This window comes from Xenopus laevis, chromosome 6S (genome assembly GCF_017654675.1).
Source record: "Xenopus laevis strain J_2021 chromosome 6S, Xenopus_laevis_v10.1, whole genome shotgun sequence".
NCBI lineage: Eukaryota > Metazoa > Chordata > Amphibia > Anura > Pipidae > Xenopus > Xenopus laevis.
In genome coordinates this window covers 13,227,893-13,248,033 of record NC_054382.1, presented here as the reverse complement: position 1 = coordinate 13,248,033, position 20,141 = coordinate 13,227,893, and the positions used below count along the sequence as shown (strand labels likewise).

Sequence of the window (20,141 nt, the reverse complement as noted above, 5' to 3'; positions counted from 1 at the left end):
TCTGCCATTTATGAAGAAGCCCATCTAAGACTCTCCCTATGCCAGACATAAAACAACCCTAGTAAGGGCCATGGCTGATAGGAATATTTGTTGCATGCAGCAGAAATGCTTCTATGCCGCCTATAATTGAAACTGCCAATGGAAATATCTACTCGTTGCTTCGTTTTCACGAAGTTGCCTTGTGGGAGAAAGTTTTGAGTTTTACCATTGGGAAAAGAAGCATGCAATTTCTCTGTATTGGTTTAGTAATACATCCAATTCTTGTGCCCTTGAAGCTCCTCTAGTTCCTGGGGCCTGGGTGTGATCAACATAAAAAATAGACCTTACCGTAGTTACTGCCCAATAATTACCACAACTATTTTCTAAGCAATCCATTTCTTCTTTCCATGTTGATCAGGTGGAACATTCTTGGATTACAAGGTGCACTCCTTAGCCACTTTATAGATCCCATCTACCTGCACAGCATCATTGTTGGAAGCTTGCACCACTCTGGTCACCTCTCAAGAGTAATGAGCCACCGAATAGAAGATCTCGGTCATTTACCAGCACCTTACCGGCACCATCATCCACTGCTCAGCGGTAGGTGGATTTGTTTTAATACAAATAATCACCCTTATCTTTGTATTTTTCAAAGGAGAGTAATTGTACCGGTATGTGACTGTTATGCAGAATGCTTGGGACCCATAATTTGGATCTTTATACCTTAAGTCTAAAATCCTGTAAACATTAAATAAACCCAATAGACTGGTTTTGCTTCCAATAAGGATTAATTATATCTTAGTTGGGATCAAGTACAAGCGACTGTTTTATTATTACACAGAAAAAGAAAAGCAAAGAAAAGCAAAGAAATTTGAGTCTGTGGGAGACAGACTTTCTGTAATTCAGAGCTTTCTGGATAACAGGTTTCCAGATAACAGATCACATGCCTGTACTGGACACCTACGTGAGAGTCAACCAATGCCAGACAGCAGGGAAACACGTTTTTTGGTTTTAGCTTCAATTTTATCTCTCATTGATTTATCCCATAAAAGTGTTGCATCATTATTTAGAATTTTCAGCACAATTAAATTTGTCGCATAAGAAATCCTGGAGAGTTTGTGACTTTTTGGCATCAAAATGCCCAACCCAAAAAAGTTGCAGTTCAGTAAATTAGTGATTTTCGTGTTTTCTTTTTTTAATGATTCCAATTGTTGTGGTTTAGAGCAATTAGTATGAGCTACTATTTTTAAGGCTAAAAAATAAAATGTGCAAAGACGAACAATATGCAAATGTTACTAAATCAGCTCCTTAATATCAGGGCTGCGTATTTGACCAAGTTTATTAGAATTTTCCTTTCTGCTTATAAAACCTGCACTAAATTTAAAAGTAAAATGTCCAAGGAAAACAAATGGAAATCAGACCTTTAGTTTATAATGTATTTTTGAATGCTCTTTAGCGATATCATGGCTAAACCTGGAATATCACCTGAATATTGACGAACCCAAAATAAAAAAACCACGGCAGTGTGGCCAAGGGATTTATCTATGAAAATATTTTCCTCTTAAAAATGTCAGTAAAAAACTAGATTCATTTTGCAGAACAGGAGAAAAGCTTTGATAAATGTCCTGCAAGATGTTGGCTGCATATTTAACACTGAGTCACAAAGAAGAGCCCACAGCCCCGATCTGCCTCTTATACCGGCTGAAATATGTCCCTCCATTTATCTACATGATGCGGCGAGCCGATAAGAAAGGGATTTACATGACTTTTTTTTAACTAGTGACATGCAGTTGGTCTTTGCTAAAAGATTTTATTAGAATATTCATTCACAGCCGGGTATAGGAATGTGTCTTGTCTTTATTTTATAGTGACACAGAGATACCCTTACTAACTAACTATATAAATCCAAGTAAATAAACTAAAACATTTGCAGTCCCCAAAAATTGAGATTGCTAATATTTATGTCTACAGATGGAGCAAACTTTTATTTGACATCTCGGGGCTCACCCAGCACACACCCAATTCCAGATTGAATCCAGACCTCTGGTTCCCCCAAAAATTTGCCTGCACAGATGGAAATAGTCAATACTCGTGTGAAGCGCACATGCAAAGTGCCTGCAGCAAATTGTATACTTTATAGGGCTTGGATTTGGTCCAGCCAGGTTCTTGGATTTGGCCAAAGCTTGGAATTGGGGAATCCAGGATTTGGTTCAGGATTCGGCCAGGATTTGGCCTTTTTCAGCAGGATTCGGATTCGGCCGAATTCTCTTGCCCAGCCGAACCGAATCCGAAGCCTAATTTCCATATGCAAATTTGGGGAGGGGAGGGAAATTGCGTGACTTTTTGTCACAAAACAAGTAAAAAATGTTTCCCCTTCCCTTGCATATGCAAATTAGGATTCGGATTCGGTTAGGTATTCAAGGGTTCAGCTGAATCCTTAATAGTGGATTCGTTGCATGCCTACTACATATAACCAGTGTCTAGATCAACTATGCTCCATCTGCTATTTTGTGCTTAAAATAGGGGGATACCAATATCAGACATTTGCGACTGTAACACGTTTTTAGACTATTTACACCAATGGGGTTTACAGCCAGCTAGTATACTAGAGCATGGGTTACACTTGACTCAATTACTTAAGGCAGGGTCTTGCAAAGTGGAAGAAATGAAGGTACGGTGCAGTGTAACTACAACTCCCACAGGCTACTGTGCTTTAACCAATAAAGAGGTGGGCGCCGGGAGGTTCTTGCAAATCAAACAGAACAAAATAACTTTATTTGTCAAAAGACAAATGATCCACAGGTTACTTACATCAGTAAAATAGAAAATTGCCATTTTAAAAAATAAGGGCCGCCCCCTGGGATCGTGCGATTCACGGTGCACACAAACACAACATCTGTTGCTTAAATATTCACTTTGTGTGTAATGTTTTCCTTTAATACAGGTATAGGACCTGTTATCCAGAATGCTTGGGACCTGGGGGTTTCTGGATTACAGATCTTTCAGTAATTTGGATCTTGATTCCTTAAGTCTACTAGAAAATCATGTAAACATTAAATAAACCCAATAGGCTGGTTTTGCTTCCAATAAGGATTAATTATATCTTAGTTGGGATCAAGTACAAGCGACTGTTTTATTATTATATAAGAAGGAAATAATATTAAAAATTTGGATTATTTGGATAAAATGGGGTCTGATGGAGATGACCTTTCCATAATTTGGAACTTTCCAGATAACAGGTTTCCAGATAACAGATCCCATATCTGTATTTTATTTACGCCCCTTTAAATTTACTGTTTGCTCGAATGTCGATGGGAGACATTTAGTGTGTGATTAAGAGTTCTCCCATCTGACATCCAATGATTCTCTGATTCACAGTAAATCTACCCCAACAGCAGCACAATGGAAATACCACCCCCCGCGTACAACTGGAATAATGTATAATATGCAGCAGGGCACATGCCTTCCACCATAATGACACAGAATCTCTTCCCTCCATAATTATTCATGTTTGACTGTCGGACATTGCTGTTCATTAAGTAATGATGTGATCAGAAAAGTCACGCGGCCGTCGTACGCAGGGATCTCCCGGCCGCTCAGATCAAATCTGTTTCACCACATCGTTTCTGACAGCAATTATTTAACTTTTGACAGATAAGTTTACATTTTCAGTTAAATTGTCTAAGCGTCCACCAGCCTGTTTAGCATTCTAATTGCCTCAGAGGCAGAACCTCATCCAAAACACTCTCTGCTGGGCGACTTATCTCCCCTGAATCATAACATGTGCCACCAGCCTTAAGCACCAGAGCAAGTGGCACATCACTAGTGCTAAGAGCACCACTAAAAAACTGGAATCTCTGCTCTTAAAGGGGAAGGAAACCCCCCACCCCCCCTCCCGTTTGTTGCCCCCCACCCCCCTCCCGTTTGTCCTCCCCCTGGCCTACCCGTCCCGCTGGGCAAATGCCCCTAACTTGTTACTTACCCTTCTGCGCAGGTCCAGTCCAGGGAGTTCACAGACGACATCTTCTTCCACGCGATCTTCTTCCTGCTGTGAACGGCGTTTTGGCGCATGCGCAGTAGGAGCATTTCGCCGGTACGGATCTACTGCGCATGCGCCAAAAGTCACGCGCATGCGCAGTAGATCGTACCGGCGAAATGATCCTACTGCGCATGCGCCGTTCAAAGCAGGAAGAAGATCGCGTGGAAGAAGATGTCGTCTGTGAACTCCCTGGACTGGACCTGCGCAGAAGGGTAAGTAACAAGTTAGGGGCATTTGCCCAGCGGGACGGGTAGGCCAGGGGGAGGAGGGAGGGTGGGCAACACACGGGAGGGGGGAGGGTTTTTGCGCCAACTAGGTTTCCTTCCCCTTTAAGGGCAGAGGCACACACTCGGATTCGGGGAGATAAATTGCCCATCGACAAATCTCCTCTTCTTTGGGGCGACTGCCTCCCCCTGGCTAGAATGTAAATTGCCGGCGGGATGGGAATCGGTGGGCTTCGTTTTACAAAGTTGCCTCACGAGGAAACTTCCGGTGACTTTGGAAAACTACTAACCCCCGGAGTGCCTTCCCCCCAACGATTTTGATTCTAGCTGACGGGAGGCAGTTTGGGGAGTTTAGACGCCCTGAAGAAGAGGCGATTTATCGTCGGGCGACTAAATCTCCCTGTATCTTTGCGTCTGCCTTTACCCTAAAAATACCATGAGCAACTTTTTGTCGCCCTTGGTAACTTGCTGCTGCTTTCTATTAGGAGAAGGACAATACTATCCTATAGATCTCTTGTAGGCCTTCTAGGTATTGAATTTCTATTTCTTCTGTGAAATAACCTCCATTTAATTTGTCTCTCTGGCCAGGGGTAAGTAATACTGAAGCTCGCCAGCCAGGGAAATCTCCCAACTTCAGTTTGAACTGGATAGCGGGCAGCACCGAACTGGAAGTGATCAATGCGACAACAGGGACGAAAAGCTGCGGCGGTTCATCGAGGCTCTGCAAGCACACGTTGTACACCCGATGGGCAAGGCTTTATGGGAAGGTATGGCCATTTAATCCAATACTTGGGGCTTGATTTTCATCCCATCAAGGACATTAAATTAGTTTACAATGTGGGCAATAATATATATAAATATATACATATATTTATATACACGGATGCTGCACTATAAGAAAATCAGTCGCCATGGAGATCTATGAAGATATAAGGCCAAGTGCTTTCATACCAATCATGGAATCCTGTTGTGTGTTCTTATTATCTTAGTAGTGATGGGCGAATTTGCGAAACGACACCGGTGTCTCATTTTTAGACGCCGTGTTCATTTTTTTCCGAAATTTTTTTGACGCCGGCGAATTTTCACCAGCGAATTTTCGTGGGGGTATCACGAAGTCTTTCGCCGGTGGCAAATCGCGTCTGGCGAATAAATTCGCCCATCACTACTTATTAGCTGATTTTCCTATAATAGGCATTTCCATTAGCAACGAGACACAAGTGACATCATTAAGCACTCCTATACTGTAAGTAATATCATCATTCATTGAAGCGTCTCCCAAGTTCCCCCAGGTAAATAACGCAGATAAATACGTCGCTCGGGAGTTAAGCAACAGCGATGTTTTATTCACTTTGCCTGTACGAGAGGCTCTCAGACTTGAGCGTAAGAGTCCTCGCTAGTATTATTTATGTGCACTTTAAGGGAAGTAATTAGATGCTGCTCAGTGAAAGAGCCTATTGAATTGCTGAATAAAAGGCTTTTTCCAGGCCGTGGAAGTGGCTGAGTGATTTCCACAGTTATTGACAAAATGATTTATTTTTAAGGCTAAAAGGGATTTAGTGACACTTGTGATTCTACCTTTTGTTTCACGCCATACTCTATCATTTTTGATGCCGGACAATTAGGTCCTTCTTGCACAAAGAATTGCAGGTTGTGTATAGAGAGGGAATCCAGTTCTTTTATATTATGGATGTGGGACCTGTTATCCAGAATGCTCGGGACCTACAGATAATGGATTTTTCCATAATTTTAGATCTTTATACCTTAAGTCTACTAGAAAATCATATAAACATTAAATAAACCCAATAGACTGGTTCTGCTTCCAATAAGGATTAATTAGATCTTAATTGGAATCAAGTACAAGCAACTGTTTGATTATTTGAGGGAAAAGGGAAAGAATTTTTAAAAATTTGGATTATTTGGATAAAATGGAGACTACGGGAGATGGCGTCTCCATAATTCAGAGCTTTCTGGATAACAGGTTTCCGGTTAACAGATCCCATACCTGTACTACAGTCAGTGTTGGACTGGCCCACCGGGATACCAGGAAAACTCCTGGTGGGTCCAGATGCCAGTGAGCCTCTTGCTTTTAACCATTTGGCTGATTTCATGGTCATTCCCTATTTCTTTATGAGAACAAAGAGGCTTAATAATGGAAGAATATAGTATAGTATGTAGAGAAAAGAGACTAGGAGAATAAAGAGGTGAGTGAGATGAGGAGGTATAGTAGTTTGAAAAGTGGGCCCTCAGCCTACGGTTTTCTGGTGGGCCCTTGGAATCCCAGTCCGACACTGACTACAGTTTCCGTCAACCCCTGTCACAGTCAGTTGGAGATCAAGGCCACAGTTGTCTTTAGAGGTGGGCAGCATAGACCTAAAATAAGAAAGATCTATCATTCAATTAAGGACATTTCCATCAATTATGATCTATAACTTCCAACTTAATCTGGTCAGCATTCTACCTCCCTACTGTACCTGCTATGCTAAGTGAGCTGGTCCTTCCCAGAGACTCTTTAATACTCCTCCCTAACATTAGCTGCTGCTGGAGTGGGGGTTACACTATGTCCCCTTAAGGACCTTTCCACCCCATTAAAGGACCCTTTGCTCTTCTGAAATACTTCCCCCTCGTTGTCTTCGGCTTCTCCTTTCCCTCTCTAACATTATATTCTTCGTTCTATCTTTCGAATGAGCTTCTGTCCCATTTTTTTTCTGTTCTCTTTTTCCACTCGTGGAACTTCATGGTATTCCTACTTTACTCCTCTACCCTTTTACTTTTCCCACATGTCTCACCTTCACACTACTCTTTCATTTTCTTCTGTTCTCCTCACTCTGTCCTGCCTTGTCTCTCTCCATCCTTTTGCTCTCTCTTTGGATTCTCAGCTTCTCTATCCACTTCCCCTCTCCAACACTTCTCACTCCCCTTACTCTCAGGGACTCTCCTTCCAAATGTATGTTCTGCTTTCCTCTTTCATTCTATTTTCTCTCATTTACTCTCAGTCTCCTCTTTCAGTGTCTATTTTACCCAACCTTTACTTCATGGCTGGCAGCAGTATTATAGTTACACGCTCTCTCACACTCTTTCTCCTGCTCCATGGGTTTTATTGTGCCCTGTGTGTACCCAGTGCTTGTCCAGCCTTCTATAGCCACTGTTGAGCCCCAACAAGTACCCAATCACCATATGGCACACTGTCAGTGGCGTGTGATGGGAAGCTGGGAGGGGTGACTATGTCTGAGCATTGGCCCCTGCTGTCTGACCCCACAGAGTCCACTGACACTCAGGCATCATGGGGCCTAGAATATTGAATTCTGGATTCTATTTGGATGGAAGAGGCTCATGGCAACTGATTATAGGACAAGTTTTACTTGAAAAAGAACATGGCTGAACTGGCAACAAGTTAAAAGGAAGAAAAGGATAGATAGACAGATCCTAGAGAGAATTACACATAGCCATTCTACGGGTAACAGTGCCATCTAGTGATCTCACAAAAACACTGAATAGTCTTCTTTTTTTTTAAAAAAAATGATTGCCATCTGGGCCCCCTAAATAGTAGGACCCGTGCTTTTTGCAGTATTGCCTGTACCACAACAATGGCAGCCTGGCTCAATGTCGCTACAATACAGCAGGTTGAGGTAGAACAATTTGGCTCAACTAGAACCCTGCGTCTGTTGCTCCAGTGCTTTCCTTTCTGTTTAGGAATGGATCGTGTGACCCTTAAGGTGTAAAGGTTTCACCCTCCCACTGAAATCTGCTGACATTATTTAATTGGAGACAGATGTTGAAAAACAACATAAAAGAAAATGGAAATGTGTCTTAAAATTGCTAAAATGTACCATAGATATGAGTAACACAGCACCTCTATGCCCACCTTATTCAATAGCACCCCCGGTGGCGGCTGATGTATTAACTGTACCTGTCGGCTGCTTTTGTTTTCCAGCTGAGCACGAGAATTTCAAGTCACGAGGAAACCCCGGCATTGTACAGTGATGCCAAACTGGCGCATCCAGTCTACCAATCAGCCAAGCAGAAAATGTTTAAAGCCATTCAGAGATCCGGACTGGGCACGTGGGTGAAAAAGCCCCCGGAACAGGATCAGTTTCTATTAACTCTGTAAATCCTGCACCTTATAGACATTATCCCCCTCCACTGGATTCTGCTGGACTGACACAGTTTCTATTCCTTCTGGGCACATTTTGTTACTGATAAACCTCATTCGATTATTTTTGTAATGCAGATAAAGACATGAGAACAAAATGTGTGTTTGATTGTTTGCTCCTTTGAGGGTGGCACGAGGGATAAGGCGTTGCTCTATGGTTGCCTCCCAGCTTGGCTTTGTTTTTAACATACACAGAGAATGTCAATAGCCTCCCTCTAGTATTGATGAACTGTTCACCAGAGCTGGGGAATTCAGTGGAGCAAACACACTGGTGTGCAGCTAATAGCCCTAAGTTAATACATCAGTTATAAGTGGTCTGAAGTCTATGAAGAGAGGGGTCCCTATGACTGGATGTTGATTGGTTGTTGGTGGAAGCTGGACCTTGATTACTGGCTACTCTCATGTATCAATGATTAATTTTGGCCTGTGTTGGATTGTGTCTTTTACTAAAGAAGGGTCAATGATCAGTCATTCACACGGAGCTACCAACATGGTCCACTGAGCTAATGATCTCTTTCAGTGGAGTAGCGTGGTGAGACCTCTGAGCCAAATGTCACATTAATGTTTGCTCCATTTGCTGATGTAGTGGTAGAATAAAGTAATGGGCAGAGAGAGAGCCTAAGGTGTAGGGATGGTTGAAGTCCTACAGCAACTGAAGGGTCATCTTTTTTTTACATATATCATGGAGACCCACAACGTCTATTTAGTCCACCTAAGTCCTTCCCCTGGGCATTGCCTTTACAACACAGAATATTGCACCAACATTTTTTTTTTTTTGCACAACCCTTCTAAAGCCACCCCTTTTACCTGTAACATTCTGCAAGAAGATGTATGTGATGTGCCAGTAGTTAACTCATTTAATAACACATAAAGAGGGTGTTTCTGCCATATCTCTACTTCAGATACTATAGGGGGTTATTTATCAACGTCCGATCTTATCACCACAATTTCTGCTACAAACTCCGATCAAATCCACTTGGGTTTTTTACTCTTATTTATTATTACATTTTCCTGAAAATTTGCTTTGCGGGAAAAAAAATCAGATTTTCACCCGAAAACTTAATTTCGTATGTTTTTTTTGCCAGAAAACTCAGAAAACTTCGAGGTATTGCACGAAACCCAGCGCACATCAAAAAACCATTGGAACTTCTACCATTGACTTATATGCAACTTTGACAGGTTTGAGATGCCGAATTTTCTAATTTGGACTTTTCCATCCTCGGGAATAAATTCCGAAATATTCATGATTTTTTTAAAAGTCAGATTTTATTAAAAAAAAAAATCACACATTTTTCGGGATTTTTGTATTCTGAGTTTAGTAAATAACCCCCATAGTGTTGGTCTTCAAGAAAACTCCCATCGCGGACATGTTGCAAGTGCAGCAGAGCTTCAGATTAGCAAAGGCAAACTCAACTCCCGTGCTTATGCCACCCCTGGTGTGGCCGTCAGCTGGTTGTTATGGAAGCCTTAGGGTCAGGGCCCACAGGGAGATTAGGCGCCCTGCAACAAATCTCATCTACTTCGGGGTGACTAATTTCCCCGAACTGCCTCCCCTGCCTTCCCGTCGGCTAAAATGTAAACCGCCGGCGGGATGGCACTCGGCATAATTAGTTTTCCGAAGTTGCCTCACGAGGAAACTTCGGGCGACTTCGGAAAACGAATCGCGCTGAGTGCCATCCCGCCGGTGATTTATATTTTAGCCGCAGGGGAGGCAGTTCAAGGAGATTAGTCACCCCGACTTGTCGCCGGGCGACTAATCTCCCTTAATCTGCCTGTGTGCCCTGACCCTTAGGATTTCAGTTCATGAGAGTTGACTTTGACTTTCCTTCTCTAATCAGTTGTGTTTGATCATCTGTATGTTTATCAGCTTATGGTACTGATTCATGATTACTATTTGTCTAAGCTCTGAGCCCTTATTTGTCTATATTCAAGTTTAAAGAAAAGGAGAATTGCAATACAAGTTATTTGCATCCCCAAACAGAGACCATATACACAAGATAACCCCATCTGAATCTAATGCAATGGATACTCACCCTGTACAGAACTCCCTAGGGGCATATGGAACACGTGAAGATGTCTGTGCCCAATAAATGTCAAGTCCGACATGGCTTATCTTCTATAGCGTCCTTTGAGAATAAATATGAGGGATTGTCACCATTCAGCATGATTGGGTCTATGTTTGGCATTGGTGGAACAATGTTATATACTAATCATCTTTCCTTACAAAGGAGGTTTCACTGCAAAAATACCTTCCCAGATCATGACGAACTGGAACACCAGTTTTCATGACTTGTCCTAAATACATTCATTGCTTTAATCGCATATCCCAGTCCAAATATCTGCTTACAAATCTTCTTTTGTACAGGTATGGGATCTGTTATCCGTAATGCTCAGGACCTGAGGGCTTCAGATAAGGGGTTTTTCCCTAATTTAGATCTTCATGTCTTAAGTCTACTAAACAATCATGTAAACATTAAATAAGCCCAATAGGCTGGCTTTGCTTCCAATACGGATTAATTATATCTTAGTTTAGATCAAGTACAAGTTACTGTTTCATTATTAAAGGAGAAGGAAAGCTACGGAGGCATTTTATTGCCAATAGATTAGCTGCAATAGTGCAAGCTAGAATGCTATATTTATTCTGCAGAATGCTTTACCATAACTGAGTAAACAGCTCTAGAAACTCTCTGTTTGTTTAGAATAGGAGCTGCAGTATCAATGTGGTGTGACATCACTTCCTGCCTGAGTCTCTCCCTGCTCTGGGCTCAGATTACAGTAGAAAAGGGAGGGGGGGAGAGGAGCAAACTGAGCATGCTCTTGCCCAGGGCAATGAGGTTTAAGCTGAAAACAGGAAGTCAGATACAGAAGCCCATGAGTACACAATAGAAGGAAAGAAATGCTGTGTTTCTTTTGACAGGGGACTCAGAGCAACATTACTTTGGGGGTTTACTGGTGTATTTATAGAGACCTTTCTGATAAGGCTTACTTAGTTTTAACCTTTCCTTCTCCTTTAAAGAGAAAAAGGAAATAATTAAAAAAAAACGTGTATTATTTAATTAAAACGGGGTCTATGGGAGACGGCCTTTCTGTAATTTGGAGCTTTCTGGAAAACAGGTTTCTGGATAATGGATCCCATACCTGTATATGAAAGAGCGGAATAAAGATAACCGAGTCATCTTCAAAGCAAACAAAGACATTTTTTCCCCTCTGATAAAACCATTTGCAATAACAGTATGAACATTTGACAAACCCATCATTTATAAATTAGTTGGGTCATTGTAAAATAGGAGGCTACTCAAAAGGATTCAGATTAGAGCACATTAATCCCTTAATCTCACCATCCATTCTTGCTTGAGCTGCTTTGGATTTGCTTCTTTGCTCTCTATTTACCTGCAAGACAAATTGGTCGTTTCCACAGTCTCGTGTGTAGCGTTCGCTGCTTCTGACTGATTGTATCTGCTTGTATTTTTTTTCCTCTGTTACTGTAGAACAAAGGGGAAAAACCACTGAAATATACGCTCTCCAAAGAACGCTTTAAAACGCGTGCGCGGATGACAAACTGACCTGACAAGCACCAGTCCATGGAAATGTCAAAAAGAGTAACGTGTCTCCTGTGCAATGGCCTTAAATATAATAGGGCAATAAACCTCAGGGGAAAATAAGGACAGGACATCTAGGCAAAACCATTGCAGTATTTGAAATTCCACAATGTTTATTTTGAAAATAAGCTCAACTCAGCATCATAAATGTTATGACATGAACAACTCCAAGCGGTCAAGTTCTAGACACAGAATGTTTAAAAACAAATATTTCAACTAGAATAAATCCTAACCCCTAACCAAGCAATGTATGTATAGTTAAGTCATTGATGATGTTGTTATACACAAGGAAAAAGTACAAAGTAGCTCTCCAACTTATCTCCAGGGCTGCTCAAGGGATGGTAGAAGCAGTATTTCAATACTTTAATACTTTAGGCCGGAAGTTCCCAATCTTTTTTTGCCCATGTGCCACATCCAAAAGTAAAAAGAGTTGGGGAGCAACGCAAGCATGAAAAAAGTTCATCCTTCATTTAGTAGTCCTTTTGTTGACCCACCAGAGGCTCTGTTTGGCAGTGCACATGGTTTTTATGCAACCAAAACTTGCCTTCTAAGCCAGGAATAAAAATATAAGCACCTGCAACTCATTAAAAAAAAAGCTCCTGCTGCCCAGGAGCAACATCCATGGGGTTGTTGAGCAACATGTTGCTCACAAGCCACTGGTTGGGGATCACTGATTCAGACCATGTCAAGTTCTTCCCTTGCCTGACCCAACCCAGACTCTGCCAACTATCAGCCCACCCCATGAAAGATCTTGACTTTTTGGATATCTAACCCGAATATGGCAGCTAGGGCTTGGAGTAGGGATCATTTTGGAAGCATGAAATATTCGAGATTAAGAAGGAACACTGACACCAAAACAAAAGGGGAATTTGTTTGAATATAGATTGTCTACAGAAGTGCTGCCAGCCTCCATATACCTACCCACAGGCTTGAGAGATAAGTGTTGAGCTGGACATACACATGATAACTGAGCTGATTACATTGGCAGCTTCTTGGTAGGGGGACAAAGCAACAACTTGGGCAGATATTGAGACTTCCATCAAGTGAGGATTTCATAAAGTCATGAATATGGTCCTCTTCTAATGGATCTGCATATAGGTCAATGTGATCTTTGCCCAAGGGCATTTTCCCACCTCTCTGTCTTATCAAGCTTTGATCAGATATTAGTCATTTAGTGGTAGTGAGGTAGTGATAGGGACCTGGCAGTATCTGTAATTATTAGACATAAGATCCCTTTAAGGCAGGGGTCCCCAACATTTTTTAACCGTGAGCCACATTCAAATATAAAAATAGTTGGAGAGCAACACCAGTATGCAAAAAGTTCCTGGGGTGCTTAATATGGGTTGTGACTGGTTACTGGTAAACCATATGTGGACTGTCATCATACAGAAGGTTCTGTTTGGCACTACACATAGCTTATATGCAACTAAAACTTGCCTACACGCTAGCACTTCAAAACATGAGCACCTGCATTGAGGCCACTGGGAGCAACATCCAAGGGGTTGGAGAGCAACATGTTGCCTGCGAGCCACTAGTTGGGGATCTCTGCTTTAAGGGAAAAAAATGTTCATGCAATCAGATGTTAAATAACATTTAGGGAGTTATCTACTAAACTCCAAATGCCGAAAATCCGTGTTTTTTTAGTATAAAATCGTAAATTTAAAAAAAACAAAATTTTTGGAATTTATTATGCCCGAGGATCGAAAATCCGGCATCAGACCTGCCGAGGTTGCATATAAATCAATGGGAGAAGTCCCAAAGATTTTTTGATCTGCGCTGGGTTTTGTGCTGCAATCCAGTTTTCGGGCAGAGTTTCGGGTGGAAATTCATAAAATTTTTATTTTTTTAGGATTTTTCCTGGAAACAAAATTTTCGGAAATTGTATTAATAGATAAGGCAAAAAAAACCCATGCAGATTTGGTGAGAGTTTTTTCCAGAAAATATTGAGATAAATTCAGACTTTGATAGATGGGCCTCCACAAGTCTATATGGGATATCTGCAGAACAGAATGGGGTTACCATCACTCCTTTATTGGGCAGAGGGTCTTGAGAGGAAGGCATGGGTTTTATGGACAGCGGTGGTATATTGGCAGTGCCTTATCATTCCAGAGACGTCAACATATCTGTGTGAATTTAAATATATTTACAGTGCAGCAGGATGAATAGACTTGAAGAAATATTATGACTGAAGTATATGCTGTATCAATTAACATAAGACAGTCCTGGAATAAAGTCTATGGAATACGTTACGTTTCACTGGGGATGTGTGAACTGATTTTTATTTTGTACGTTACCATTTGTACCATAAAACAAAAATGATCTCAAAACGTGTACAATTGGAAGCATGGTTTTAATGGCAATACTGTACAATCTAATGTACATTTGTAAACATTTGTAAAAACGAAACAAAAGAAAAACATTATAATAAATTGAATTTATGGAATGTGAGTTTGCTGCTAGGTTCAGTAAATCCCACATCAGTGCTAAATGCTGACTGGATGGTTCCGTTCTGTAAATAAAATATAGGTTAAAAAATAAAAGAAAATAAAACAATTCAAGGTGTCTGTCTGGTTACTGGGGGGTGATAACACTTGCACTGATGGGACACAAAGCTTCACACAAAATAATAATTTATGGGTAAAACAAGCCACATATATATATATATATATATTTTTTTTTTTTTTTAAATGCACAAACCACTGAAAAAATGACAAGTATGGGACCTGTTATCCAGAATAATCGGGACTTGGGGCTTTCCAGAAAAAGGGGTATTTTCCGATTTTGGATCTTTATACATTAAGGGGGTTATTTACGAAACTTCAAATGCAAAAATCCCGAAAAATGTGTGATTTTTTTTTTTTATAAAATAACAATTATTTTGGAATTTATTAAACCCCGGGGATGGAAAATTCAGAATTTGAAAATCCGGCATTTCAGACCTGTCGAGGTTGTATATAAGTCCCAATGATTTGTCCATGTGTGCTGGGTCTTTGGAGTGAAAAATCCGAAAAAATTATGAAAATCTGAGGGGTTTTTTTTCCTGCAAAGCAAATTTTTGGGAAAATGTAATAATCATCATCATTTCATCATCATCATCATTTATTTATATAGCGCTGTCAAGATACGCAGTGCTTAATAAATAAGTGCAAAAAACCGAGCTGATTTGATCGGAGTTTGTAGCAGAAAATGTTGAGACAAAATCAGACTTTGATAAATAACCTCCAAAGGAGAAAGTCCAAATGCCCAAAACTCAAAACATTTGAGGTTTATTTACTATAAAATCTCAAAATTTTTCATCATTTATTATGCGCTGAGAATGAAATAAGTTCAAATCTGAAAATCGGGCATCTTAGACCTGCCAAGGTTGTATATAAGTCAATCAAAGAAGTCCCGAAGATATTCTGAATTGCACAGGGTTTCGTGTGCTGGAATGAATTCTTTGGAGTTATTTCCCGCACTGGAATTTGTGGGAAAATGTATTGATAAATAAGAGGAAATAACCCGTGCGGATTTGGTCGGATTATATTTCAGAAAAAAATTAGATAAATTCTGATACTAAAAAAAAATTAAACATGAATTAAACCCAATAAGACTGTTTTGCTTCCAATAAGGATTAATTATATCTTAGTTGGGATCAAGTAAAAGCTACTGTTTTATTATTACAGAGAAAAATGGTTTGAATGGTTTGATTAAAATTGAGTCTATGGGAGACGGCCTTCCTGTAATTCTGAGTTTTCGGGATAAGGGATCCCATACCTGTACAATGAAGATGAATTTGGTTTTGAAACACTATTTGGTAATAAAGGGTTTTTCATGGTTCCAGCAAAACATATGGAGAGCAGTGGATGCCTTTAAAGGGATACTGTCATGGGAAAAAAAAAATTCAAAATGAATCAGTTAATAGTGCTGCTCCAGCAGAATTCTGCACTGAAATCCATTTCTCAAAAGAGCAAACAGATTTTTTTATATTCAATTTTGAAATCTGACATGGGGCTAGACATATTGTCAATTTCCCAGCTGCCCCAAATCATGTGACTTGTGCTCTGATAAACTTCAATCACTCTTTACTGCTGTACTGCAAGTTGGAGTGATATCACCCCCCTCCCTTTTCCCAACCCCCAGCAGCCAGACAAAAGAACAATGGGTAGGTAACCAGATAGAAGCTCCCAAACACAAGATAACAGCTGCCTGGTAGATCTAAGAACAACACTCAATAGTAAAAACCCATGTCCCACTGAGACACATTCAGTTACATTGAGAAGGAAAAACAGCAGCCTGCCAGAAAGCATTTCTCTCCTAAAGTGCAGGCACAAGTCACATGACCAGGGGCAGCTGGGAAATTGACAAAATGTCTAGCCCCATGTCAGATTTCAAAATTGAATATAAAAAAATCAGTTTGCTTTTTTGAGAAATGGATTTCAGTGCAGAATTCTGCTGGAGCAGCACTATTAACTGATTCATTTTGAAAAAAAATTTTTTTCCCATGACTGTATCACTTTAAACTTCTCTCTACAAAAGAAATCACTTTGGAATAAAAAAAATCCACCATAAAGCATTATGCACTATTGTCTATGTGCAAGGTAAAACCAATATACCAACTTAAACCATCCTTCAGATAAGGTCTCAGAAAGCCCTGGACTTACCAGCTGGACAAAGCCAGTGTTATACTCACTTGTGGTAATACTGCAACATAACCAGTATCTGCCTCTACACCAAGCTACAGTATAGCAGATTAGCCTTCCACAATACTTTGGTTGACCCAAAAGGATGGCTCTTTCAGTCCTGTGATGAAAAATATCTGTATATATATATATATAATGTATTTTGAGCCCTCTAGTTACTTAAAAGTTCTGCAGGTTGGGGAAGCTATAGCCCCACCAAAGATTGAGCGGTGGTAGAACCCTGGCGGGTAATCCCCCACTTGGGGCCAGAGGGACAGGATCTGGATAGAGTAGGAGACCTTGCTTATGGCAAAAAGTCCTCAGCATGTTCATGAAAGAAGCACCTGTTGATGCAGGAACTGTGGATCTCTGGCTGACGTTTTGATGATCATCCTGGATGAGAAACTATCTTTCTTATGGAAGCCTTTTTTTTTTGTGCCAGTTCTTATCAACTGAAAAACACAGAACATGACATCTTGCAGAGCTAAACAGACTTATCTGGGACTTGAAACATAATAAAACAATTTAGAATATCTGAAAATGTTAGACCCTACAAAAATAAGAAATTGCTATATTTAAACCAATGTCAAAGCCTAATACAACTGCAAAATATCTGAATGTTGACTCGTAAATGAGGTTCTTTTGAAGACAGTTGTACAGCCAGTAGGAGATCTACATGATATGGTCAAAGGTATATTGACACCAGCTTATTCAACATCTTATTCCCAAACCAAAAGTATTAATAAGAAGCTGATTCTCTCTTTGCTACAAACTAGGGATGCACCGAATCCACTATTTTGGATTCGGCCGAACCCCCGCATCCTTCGAGAACGATTCGGCCAAATAACAAACCGAATCCGAATCCTAATTTGCATATGCAAATTAGGGGTGGGAAGGGGCAAACATTTTTTACTTCCTTGTTTTGTGACAAAAAGTTATGCAATTTCCCTCCCGCCCCTAATTTGCATATGCAAATTAGGATTCAGTTCGGCTGGGCAGAAGGACTCAGCCGAATCCGAATCCTGCTGAAAAAGGCCGAATCCTGAACTGAATCCTGGATTCGGTGCATCCCTACTACAAACCAGCCTTTAGTCTTTAGCCTTTAGAGCGTACATTTCCTAACATATGGCACATAAACTATACAGTGGGCTCATGTGTAGGGCAATATAACAACTCTAATGTCTTTATGAAGGTTTCCCTGGACTTGTGTAATGTAATGTATTTGCTGCAACATATACGTCCATTCAACTTTAACTTCCCGCCGTATGCAAATTAGCCAACGCTAGCGCAACTTCACTTCACTTGGAGCAGTAACACTAGCGCAACTTTGCTTCTCTTGGCACAGTAACGCTAGCTCAACTTCGCCAGCGTTCGGCGCAACTTCGGATTTTAGTGAATTAGCGTTGTCCTGGCGAATCTACGCCTGCCGAAGCCGTCGCTGGTGAATTTTCAGGGATTAGGGAATTTGCTCCATAGAATCCCCCCTGTCAGAGGCACACGTAATGGCAGATACAATAGTTGGTTGAAGAGACAGATACAGTTAAATAATAGATTTTATTTAACCTGAGCCACTATGAAAATATTAACAGGTGTTTCTAGGAAAGCAGTAAATGTGGAATGAAATCTCCAAAAAACGCCCAACCGGCACATTAAGTTTACTCATTGTCTTCTGCGTGTCTTGCCCCAGTCATGCCCCCACCCTGCTACTGACCAATCACAGGAGGGAAAGAGGAGAGGGGAGCGCCAGGTGGTGGTGGCAACTATGTGCAGACCCAGTGGCCGAGACAGACAAGCAATAAGGCAGCAATTCTTTCACCCTTTGAATGTTGGCTACAGTGTTCCATTGCAATGTCAATATTTGGTGTGTCACATAAAGGGTTAAAACGCTGTGTAATCACCTGTGACATACAGACTAAGCACCCTACAACACAAGTATTTATAAGTGTCTCAGATTTACCCTAAATCAGGAGGTAGAGCCGGAGACCCACAGGCCCAGATGTGGCCCTTAGAGAAATTTTTGTGGCCCCTAGAGAAATTTTTGTGGCCCCCAGCATACTCCTGATCTTTCCTGTTCTTTAATAATTTGGGCTCTCAAAAATGAGATCTAGGAGTAACTGGCAGCGCTGCCCCATAGCAACACAATTCTGCAGGTAAGGTGGGTGCCCTGAAAGTGATTACTCAGAATTCCAACGTACACAATGATTCTAACAGCACCGACATTCACTGTCACGTCTTTTACCCCGGCACAGCAATTAAATCCCATTAGCAGCTCATTAGAGTAAACAGCACTTTGCTGCCGGAGCAGAGCAAGCGCCTCCCCAAATAGAGCTACTGAACCGCATGTCTGTCCTACAGGGGAACGCACATCATTAACCCCGTATCTGCCAGCTCAGGCTGCAGATCACTGTCCTCCTGTCTGTGTGCAGAATGGGATCAAATAGTGCAATGCAAGACAAATAGGCATGTAAAGGAGAACTAAAATGAATATGGTTAAAAATGCCATATTTTATATACTGGACTTATTGCACGAGGCTAAAGTTTGAGCTTGTCAATAGCAGCAATGATCCAGGACTTCAAACTTGTCACAGGGGGTCACCATCTTGGAAAGTGTCTGTGACACTCACATGCTCAGTGGGCTCTGATTGGCTGTTGAGAAGCTAAGCTTAGGGCTCGTCACTAATTATCCAGCAGAAAATGAGCTTCACTGGCTGTAATATAAGCTGATGCTACAGGTTTGCTGATTATTAAATTCTGATGCTAATTGCACTGGTTTCTGTGCTGCCATGTACTAATTATCTGTATTAATTACTGATCAGCCTTATATTGGGACTGATCAGCCTTATATTGGGACATTTCTTTTCTATGTGTACTGTATATTGTGAGTGGGTCCCTAAGCTCAGTAAGTGACAGCAGCACAGAGCATGTGCAGTGAATCACTGAAGACGGGGAGCTACTGGGGCATCTTTGGAGACACAGATCTTTACTGCTAAAGGGCTGTGGTTGACTTGGGCTGGTACAGAAGCACAAAACATAATGTACAACATTTCTAGCTACTTCTTTAGTTAGGTTTTAGTTCTCCTTTAAAGAGACACTAACTCCAGCTTTAATGTATTCATGAAGGGTGTAGAAATGCAGAATTATGTTCTGTTACATTGATGGTAAATGCTTATGTTTTGTTTGAGCAAATCTATTAGAGTTCCCAGTAAGTTCAATGGGGGAAAACATATGGAAGACTCAGGGATGAAAACCATTCCTAACCTTACCAGCAACTACTGGAGAATAAACTGGTTTATGATATGGTCCCCTAATATATTTATACATAGAGAATTTTCACTAGAGAATTTTTTTTTTTGCCTTGTTGATTGCGATGTGGCTGCTGCATCTTTATAATGGAAGTTCACCAGCCTGAACCTGGAGAATCAGACTTTGCCAAAAGGGTAACGAATAGAAACGTTAGCACTTTGATCAATTCGTGGATTCGCACTTTTT

At 40.9% G+C, this 20,141-nt stretch overlaps 1 protein-coding gene across 1 annotated transcript in view; it reads left to right on the top strand.

Annotated features, from left to right (window-relative positions):
- The window catches only part of adarb2.S (adenosine deaminase, RNA-specific, B2 (inactive) S homeolog), a 348,099-nt gene extending 339,609 nt beyond the window's left edge, over positions 1–8,490 (top strand). The window contains exons 8-10 of the mRNA XM_041567373.1: positions 398–579; positions 4,831–5,009; positions 8,174–8,490. Of these exons, the coding sequence (XP_041423307.1) occupies positions 398–579; positions 4,831–5,009; positions 8,174–8,350 (538 nt within the window). The 3' untranslated portion in view covers positions 8,351–8,490. The remainder of the gene's footprint in view (positions 1–397; positions 580–4,830; positions 5,010–8,173) is intronic.
- The last annotated feature ends 11,651 nt before the right edge of the window (positions 8,491–20,141 follow it).